Here is a 9,223-nt window from a genome sequence, read left to right on the forward strand (position 1 = left end):
AAGCACGATGATCATATATACGAGTTTCATTCGAAAATTTCAATAATTCATTCAAAAGTTTTAAAAATAAAATTTTTAGCTCCATGGTATATACTACAGATATTAGCCGAATACTTATTGACCTCCCCCCATAGCTTAAACTTAAATATAGTTCACATGAAATAAACTTTCAGTCACGTGCAGTGGCGTAGCTAGGTAACCAAGGGCCCTGGGGCAAATTAAAAAATGGGGCCCCACTCGTATGTAAACTGCATGATTGGGTTTTATCAAATAAAAATATGAAATTTATAAATACTTTAAAAATGCTAAGCTACTTAAGCTCATTTTTGTGCAGTGCAGGGCAGGTAATAAATATTAAACAGTAACAACATAAATTACAATTAATACCGTATGATCGAATAAAAACGGCGTCAGCGATGGCTATGAAATGAAGATCGCTGTCATTTTATATGTAAAATTGTATAGGAAATGTCATCGATCGTCATTTCCAAGCCAACTGGACGCCGTTTTTTTTCGATCATACGGTACTTGGCAGGTGGATGACACTTCTTATGGGAGAACTGGCAATGGTTGAAAACTTGACTACAAGCGATTTTCTAGGAATCTTCCTTACCGATAAATTATTGACAAGAGTGACAGATAAAACCTTGACGTTCTTTCAGTATTTCAGTTCATCTCTTTTTCTTTCTAAAGTGTGCGTTGAAAGGACACAAAAACAATTTTTGGTGACCCATAATTTGTTATTCGAACACCCCTTTTCTCCTTGTCGGGTCGTTGACTTTGACTTGTCGCCATTTCATTTCTTTTGTTTACACGCTGCATTTTGCTTTGCAAATTTAATACATAAATTATTTAGGCAAATATAGGTTTTTAATAAAACTCCTCGGACTAACGTGTAGGTAAGTGTTGATAATTTTTTTTTCTCTTAACATGCTCATTGTCGTTCTCCTGATTTTAGGTGACAGAAAAGGATCATCAAATCAAATTGAATTTTATATTTTCCTTCCTATTTATCCTTCCTAAATATCAACGAGATGAGCCATCGGAAGAAAGGGACCATAGTACAAAACAGAAAGGTGATCTTTTTTCTTTCCACTTAGGATATTGAAATTATTATATACTGTAGTCGTGTTCGGCATTATGCTCTGAGAAATATAGATAAACAAAGAACAACAGATATAAAGCATCCCAGAGGAAAAGAGACTCAATACCTGTATGTACTCTCTCTGATATTTATGAACGTTACAGCAAAGTATTGTTGTAAATGTCATCTTTTTGATCGACCTGAAAACTTGTAGCAAAAAGATGACACTTTCAACAATACCCTGACAGATATCAGAGACGATACAGGTTTTTCCTCTCTTTTCCCCTGGAATACTTTTAATTTATTATTCTTTGTTTATCTAGATTTCTCAGAGCACTATGAACGAACTCAGCTTGTATGTTTGAAACAATCGTCCAGTTGGCTTAAAAATGATGATCGTAGACATTTCCCATATAATTTTACTTTCAAAATTATGATATATCTTTTATTTCTAAGCCATCTATGACGCCATTTTTTTCAGTTTTGTTATAATTAATTTTGTCTGTTGATCTACTTGTAACATTATTCTTTTAATTTTATTAATTTATTGTGGTGAAATTAATTTCTGTTGTATATTTGATGTTGATATTAAACATATTTTTTAAAAAATGGTGTATTTTGTGTTTTTGTGTATGTCATAATTAAAATAAATGAAGAAATAAAATTTTTTATTTTTTTAAACTTCCCGCCATGCGTGACAATTTAGTCCGTAGTTCCTACAAGCGAAATTGGGGGCGCTAGTAGCAGTAGACTTGTCAACAGTGTCAAATTTAAACGTCAATTTCACTTTCCAATATTTAGCAAGGCGCTCGCACTTCTTCTTGTGTATGTGTTTTGTGGTACTTGGTATAGGTTTGGCAAAATACCTATACCACGGCCTCCCCATAAGAGCAATGAGAGGATTTACGTCCCAGCATTGAAGGAGGACAGAAAATCGAGTCGAATGGTTTCAAGACATAGGTTCATCCTTGTTTAGTCAAACCTCCTACCACACAAGGATAGACTTATGTAGGAAATGCATTGAAATTCTATAGCCATTCTTTAACATCAGGACAGGAATTTAAGCGGTACCCTCCGTATAGGTAATTTGGGTTCGACCATTCTGGTTTTTAATAAAAGTTGTCATATTAAACTATTTTCTAGTGGTTTTTACAACGTATCCTATAACGCATTAAACGATAATTTCTTTTAGTATGATATTACACTTAAGGCAATGCTATATGAAACAAACATATTATTTTATTAGATTCTTATACCCACCATGTAAGAGTTCTATAATATTCATATAACTAGTAGTCACAAGATCATATAATAGTTACTTAAACTTGTGTTATTAAAGTTGTATTACGTTGTACGATATTGCGTTAAACAACGGTGCTGTATACAACACTAGTTATATAGCCTTATATGATAAAATTGTGATTAACAAAATAAATTCGCTGTAATATCTGCATTATAAAACTGGTAATGTATAATATAACCTCATTTTAAATTAAATTGTATACCTAGTTATTTATTTTGTTATTGTTGTTGTTGCAAAAGTAATATATACGTACGAGTATAATCAATCACAGCTATTATGAATTCTGGACAAAGTTGGAAAAAAGTTAACAAACGCAGTGGTAACAAACGGTATAAAGAGCATGTAAGAAAAAACTCATCGAAATTACGGCAAATAATCCCGAGAATTCCCTGGGTTCCCAAAAGCTAAAATCTCTCGGATTGTCTGGCTTCTTCAAAGCATGCCACGTTGATGTAAAAGTTTTACTGTAGTAATGTTTGTATTGTTTTATTGTTGTTTTTCCAAGTCCTTAGGTTGCCGCTCACTCGTCGGGCATGCATGAAATGCATTGCGTGCATGAATCCATGTTTGTTAGTATAAATACTTATCAAATGAGATTTGGCAACATCTATTTGTCACAAATCTCAATATGTCAAAAATAGTTCTATAGTGCCTGGAAATTCTGCGTAATGATAGATATTTATCCTATACCGTTTTGTTTTACAACAAAGACTTATTTAAAAGATTCATTTATAATAGAATGGTTGCATTATAATTCGCCATGTTTAAGGCAGAATTTTTGTATGGCCATTATATGAAGCAAAATTAAAAACATCAAAATAAATTGTAAAATGTTATTTTTGAGAACTATTTTGTGATAAGGTTCCCACATACAGTAATAAACTGTTTAATTAAATTAAAAACAAGAATTTTTGAAAATTTTATTTTATTTTATTGTTTAAATTTATACGTAAACCTTAATCGAAATTAAAGCGCTTTAATTTTTTGCCAAATACATACCTATAATCTACCAGTAAAATTATCGGCGCAACAAAAATTGTCCCTACTTTTCAAACCCTATAAATGATTTTTTATATTACATATTTGTTGTACCTTCTGGCTCTACCCGCCATTTTCACCGTCGAGTAAACTCTCCTTTTTAACAATCCACATCCTCTTGATTCATTTTACGACACGCTTAAAATATAATTTGCTCCTAATATTCTTCGGTAAAAAATAAAATACTTTTTTACCTCGCTAAATGATCAAATGTTTTTATTGTTCTGTTTCTTAGATGTGACCACGTAATACACAATAAAACTAGTTTTATCACAGTTATATAACGCTGTGTAAAATACTTGCATAAGAGTTGTATACCCTTTTTATAGAACTTCTATACTACTAAACGGTTGTATAAAACTGGGCCTTTCTTGGTTGTAAAGCTATCATATTACGGTCTTATAGCACGTTGTATGAATTGAGGTACCCTATAAAAATGATCACATAGCTGTTTATACAGCCTTTATAAAACAAAATTTGCTACTTGGGCGGGGCACTGCCCCGCCTAGCCCCTAGGTAGCTGCGCCACTGGTAGCGTGATTAAGCTTGACCGGCACAGCGTTGCCTACTTTTACATATTTTCTTTTAATCAAAATATTTTAGGAAAGCAAAATAAATGAATTGTAAATATATAAACAGTTATTATTTACATCAACAAATCTCAACTTCTCAACAGCATTTAAGAAACATAGAGGGCCATATTACTACCGCTTTCCCGTTCAAAATATTCTAATAAAGTTACGATGAGTTTTTTAACGGCTATTAAGCTATTTTGTTACACTTCGTACTAAAAGAGGTTCTAAAAAGAACAATGTTCGATGTTTTATCAGTCTACCTATTTTGGAAATAAAAAAAACCATAAGGTCCACTGTGCAATTCTTGATTTTTAAATCTATCCCTTTGTTGGGGTTACTAAAACATCCTGTATATGTAAGATATACACGTTTTTGCAGTGAGAAGCATAATTAATGTATTGGTGCAGGTACTCAGTCATTATTTTAATTTGTTGGCATGTCGGTTTTGTTGTTTCTTACTAAAATATTACCTTTTATCCGTAAGGGTGGTAATTTCCCATGAAAGTTAGCTAGCGAATTTACATATTAAATTATTATAGACTTACATCTACTTAGAATACTTGAATTACGATTACTTTTTAGTTCATTTTTGATTACGATAAGGGTACATCATCGTTTATACACTAAACACCTTAAAAATTTGATGTATCTTAAATTTCATCATATTTTATTCTAGTATAGTGTGACCAACGGATCTGTAGCTACGGGGTATCGGCAGGGGAATGCAGTTGTAAACAAAACACGCCCAATTTCATTCATAAAATAGGCATGGGCGTACGGTGTTATATGAAAATAATGTGTATCATAAATATAATACTCAGATTAATATTTTTTTTCAAAAAACTTTATGCTGTTTGAATCGTTACTGTTGAGTTAGCAGATAAACACTAAAAGCTTTTATTTATAAGCTCCCTTAAATATTTTGAATCATTTTATTATTGTGTTGTTAATATAATAGAAGAAATAATTACAGCTGGGGGTTGGAACCTTTGGTGTTACACAGCAAAATAAAACACTAAATCAGTACAATACACTAAAACACTTTTAAATTTACACTGGACGCATGTTTCGCTAACCATGTCTGCCATCAGCAGATGATCAAGACTGAGTCTTGAGGTATATTTATTTATATATCTGTACTAACTATATTTTTTTCTATAATACATAATTTTAGATATAACTATTTCCAGCAAAAAAATCTTGAAAATAATTAACTTTGGAAGCGCAAACAAAACATAATTTTACTTACCAGTAGATCCAATATTGCCTATTACACCAGATATGGTATCGCTCCGCCAGCAGTTTTTAAAGGTTAGGTCATTGTCTACCCATATGTTTCATCCAAATAGATAATACTTGGCTATATTTTCGAATTTCGCGTATATATTTATATCTCTCTCTGCAATATAATGGGCCGCTCCATTAATATTTATCTGTTATTTTGACATTTACGCCAAAAAAATTCATTTGATTTTAATAACCCTTAAGCGTTTCCCTGCAAAAGGAAAATTCGATTTTTTCTGCAATTTTTGCAAAAGCTTTCTAATTCCTGACCACTTCGAAAAAGTCGTCGAGTTTTCGACAGCAGTCTCACGTGGTCGTTTCTTTCCAGAGCTGGATATCATTTTATCGGGGTTAGTTTTCAGCCTTTTTTTATCTTCTGTGTGAATTTTTTTATAGCCGATACGCTAACTCCGGTATAAAAAAATATCCGCTCAAGTTTACGTTTAAGCGGCAACTAAAGCGAACTCTCTGTAGCTTCTTCATCGCAAACTCTATTATGAACACAAGGAAATAAACCAAATGAGATTTCATCCACGTTATTATTAACATACCTATATAAATTAGCTATTATTTCTCTTGTCTGACTATGTAGCGTCTTACCCTTAACAAATGTATTCATTTTAAAACACAAATATACGATCAAACTTGATATTAATAATTAAAAACTACGAACGAAAAACATTATAACAATATAACAAAATAATAAAACACAACTTAACTATCAAATATACGAAAAATATAGGAATAAAGTTTAGGATAACCGGTATAAAATAATGAAATAAAGTAATAATGATCAAAAAAATTACACCGCCACTGGATATTTCAATAGTATTCAATATTCCTACTCTTTTCAGAAGAGACCGTGAAGTTGGGGATAAAGCAAGCGAATAGGAAAGACGTAAAAGCCATGGCAACCACGTGGTAACAAATCCTGTGACGTACTCTGGCCAATGATGTTCAATGAATAGGCGGCCATGCGCGGCGATGCCGGTTTGCCAATGATATCGTTAAAAAATCTTCAACTTTCATAATAAGCAGATTATACAGAATGAAAGAAATAAGTTATTAAATAAAACATATCGAACAATATGAACTACGTTAAAATTCCTTAATAATATACGTCAGAATATATGCTAAACACATTATATATAATAAAAATATATTAAATTTATAGTTCATGTCTGGCAATTTTGCAATTTTATAGATAAACGTGGCAATATCGATTTTTTTTCTCGCATTCCTTCCGTAGCTTCAGATCCGCTGGTCAAACAGTAGGTTGATTTTGATGATATTTTAGGCAATTTGTAGCTAAAATATTTGATTTTTTGGAGGATGCTTGGGTTGGTATTCGTTGCCCAAAATTGCTGTCTTCTTCAAAAGTGAATATCTCCTTTAAGAATAAAGCTAGTGAGATGAAACATAAAACAAACTATTAAAAAAAGATCTACTTTCATGAAAAAGTGGTTTTTAAACTCCTTACTTTCTTACCTCAAAAAAACAACATTTTGTTTTTCCTTGTATAATTGACAGATGAGGCGGTTAATTTTTTAATATAAAAAGAATCTAAAAAATCAAGTAATTTAGATACAAATTGCTTAAAAAATCATCAAAATAGGTCGACTAGAACAAAAAATATTTACCTTTAAAATACATGAAAAATTTAGTATATATCTTTAACTTTTTTTTCTTTTACTCGGTATTAGTCTAGAATCTTTCTTTTTTCATTTATTGAAATATTAATTTGTTCTTAACAAGAAAAACTTTTATTTCTATATTTTTTTAGTTTTGTCCATGTATGTTACATAATATATTGAGATTTATAAATTATATATCAACCATATATAATTTATAAATCCCCTAATACACATAATACATGCTTCTTTTTTATATATATTAGTTGGGTTATCAAAAAAATTCGAATTTTCTATATCCAAGAAAAAAATGAAGGCAGTTCACACCAGCAACGACCATTTTGTGAAAACCCTAAAATGGCTGATGATTTTTGCCGGGTTTTGGAAAATGCCCCTGTCAAAGAACCCATTTTTGAACAAACTATACATGTTCTACTCGAAAGGCAGTAAAATATACATGTTTTTGTTCATAATTTTGCTCGCCATGGAACTCTTTCGTTTGATCAAGGACCAGGAGAACTCAAAGGTGATCATTACGAGTTTTTGTGTTATGGTGTCCTGTATACTTATAGCTGTAAAGCTATATATCATTATTAAGAGGAATTTGGCTGATTTAATACAGGAAATAATAATAAAAGAAGAAGAAATATGGAAATCTGATGATGAAGAAGTTAAAGATATTTTTACTAGGAAAGCTTATTTTTGTAATGTTTTATGTGCTGGATTGACTATGGTACAGGTTGTTTGTCTTGCATCCATGTCAGCTATGGGTGAGTATTATAAAGCATTAAAGGATAAATTAAAAAAAAAAGTCTTTGACCATAAACAATTTTGATGAATAAATACAAGATCAAGACCACGACTCCCTTGGCCTTGTAGGGTCCAGTCTTGGTCTTGCTGCAATAGCTAGTATAGATACATACACTATTTTTAGCTTTTATTGGTGACCAAGAACTAATAGAATACAACAGAGTCCACAACACAACTCTAGATACCTACTACTGGTACCAATTGTGGTTTCCTGGAGTCAAACTGGATCATCTTGGATGGGTATACACCCTGAATGGTTGCTTTGGTTGGATAGCCTGTTCCAACAGCATGGTTTGCCATTCTTTGTTGGCTACACTGATGATTTTTGCCTCGACAAAAATGGAGATCTTGTGCGCGATATTGAGAAAATGCGTCAAAGGTAAAATAGATGTGGATTTGGATAGGAACATTTTTGAATTGAAACGATGTGTTGTTGAACATCAAGATATTATCGAGTAAGTATCATTTTATGGTAATTTTTAAAGCTAAACTTCACACTTAACTAAGTAATTTATTTTTCTAAACTGTATAGATATCTATTTTTTATTTTTTTTTGTAGATATGTAACAAGATTGAACAAAAGTATTAGTTTGATACTTCTGCTGCATTTTCTTTTAAATTCTGTCGAGATATCTTCTTGTGTCACATCATATCTTAAGGTACTTTGTTATTAGTAATATAATCGCACCCTGTATCATGTTTATACAGGGCGAGTCTTAAATAACTGACAATTACCTTTTTAAGGGTTCAGTTCCCATGCTTCAACAAATATTTTTAGCGTCTTATGTTACATTGACAGTCTATCAAATACTGATGGCCTCATGGAACGCCAATGAAATTCAACACCAGGTTAGCAAAAAAAATAAATATAAATAAAATATATTTTTGAAAAATTCCGATTTTTTTAGAGTACGAAAATCGCTGACGCTTTTTATGAAATCAATTGGCTGCTCTTGAATAAGGATGGTAAAACAATTTGCTTGATATCAGCCCATAGGGCTCAAAAACCTTTATCTACTACTTTGGGCCCTTTTGGGGCTATGACAAATCAGTCAGGGTTATTGGTAAGTTTTTTTTAAGTTTATCTCTGAAAAATATCTTATTAATTTTGGAATTTTGAAACTTTTATATATAATTTCAGTTTGTTTTCTAGGTTATAAAAGCTGCGTATTCTTATGTCAGTGTAATGAACACTGGTACACTTTAAATCATTTATGAAAAGAGAGGAACACTTAACAAAAAGAAATAATAATTGCACAAACTTGAGTCATATTCAACACAAAATAAAAGCACTAAAGCATTTTATTGTTTTTTTTTCAAAAAAAATATCCCTAAATGTAATACGTTATGGTCTTGAAATAAAACTATACTAGTTAGTAGTATTCCGTGTTACCAAATAACAATAAAAGGGAGTTACAACAATTAGAAAATGTGCAGATATATTCGTGCCTACGTGACCAACTAGTATCTAGCTACAGATGACTGTTTTGTGTCTATT

The 9,223-nt window shown here is 31.4% G+C and overlaps 1 protein-coding gene across 1 annotated transcript; it reads left to right on the forward strand.

The window, feature by feature from the left end:
• The first annotated feature begins 7,225 nt into the window (after positions 1-7,225).
• LOC115884382 (odorant receptor 49b-like) lies at positions 7,226-9,017 on the forward strand. Its single transcript, XM_030902942.1, has 6 exons — positions 7,226-7,685; positions 7,850-8,180; positions 8,285-8,384; positions 8,470-8,574; positions 8,634-8,789; positions 8,879-9,017. The coding sequence occupies exons 1-6, from the start codon at positions 7,226-7,228 to the stop codon at positions 8,930-8,932; spliced, it is 1,206 nt and encodes a 401-aa protein (XP_030758802.1). The 3' UTR covers positions 8,933-9,017.
• Positions 9,018-9,223: the final 206 nt, after the last annotated feature.

Source organism: Sitophilus oryzae, unplaced genomic scaffold, assembly GCF_002938485.1.
Source record: "Sitophilus oryzae breed Bouriz unplaced genomic scaffold, Soryzae_2.0 scaffold_227_pilon_pilon, whole genome shotgun sequence".
Classification (NCBI taxonomy): Eukaryota; Metazoa; Arthropoda; class Insecta; order Coleoptera; family Curculionidae; genus Sitophilus; species Sitophilus oryzae.

Bases quoted from the DNA above. Each gene is read 5' to 3' on its own strand.
- LOC115884382 (XM_030902942.1), top strand. From the start codon at position 7,226: ATGAAGGCAGTTCACACCAGCAACGACCATTTTGTGAAAACCCTAAAA. The intron at 8,181-8,284 runs GTAAGTATCATT...TTTTTTTTGTAG, and splicing joins GAACATCAAGATATTATCGA to ATATGTAACAAGATTGAACA. The intron at 8,385-8,469 runs GTACTTTGTTAT...TACCTTTTTAAG, and splicing joins GTGTCACATCATATCTTAAG to GGTTCAGTTCCCATGCTTCA.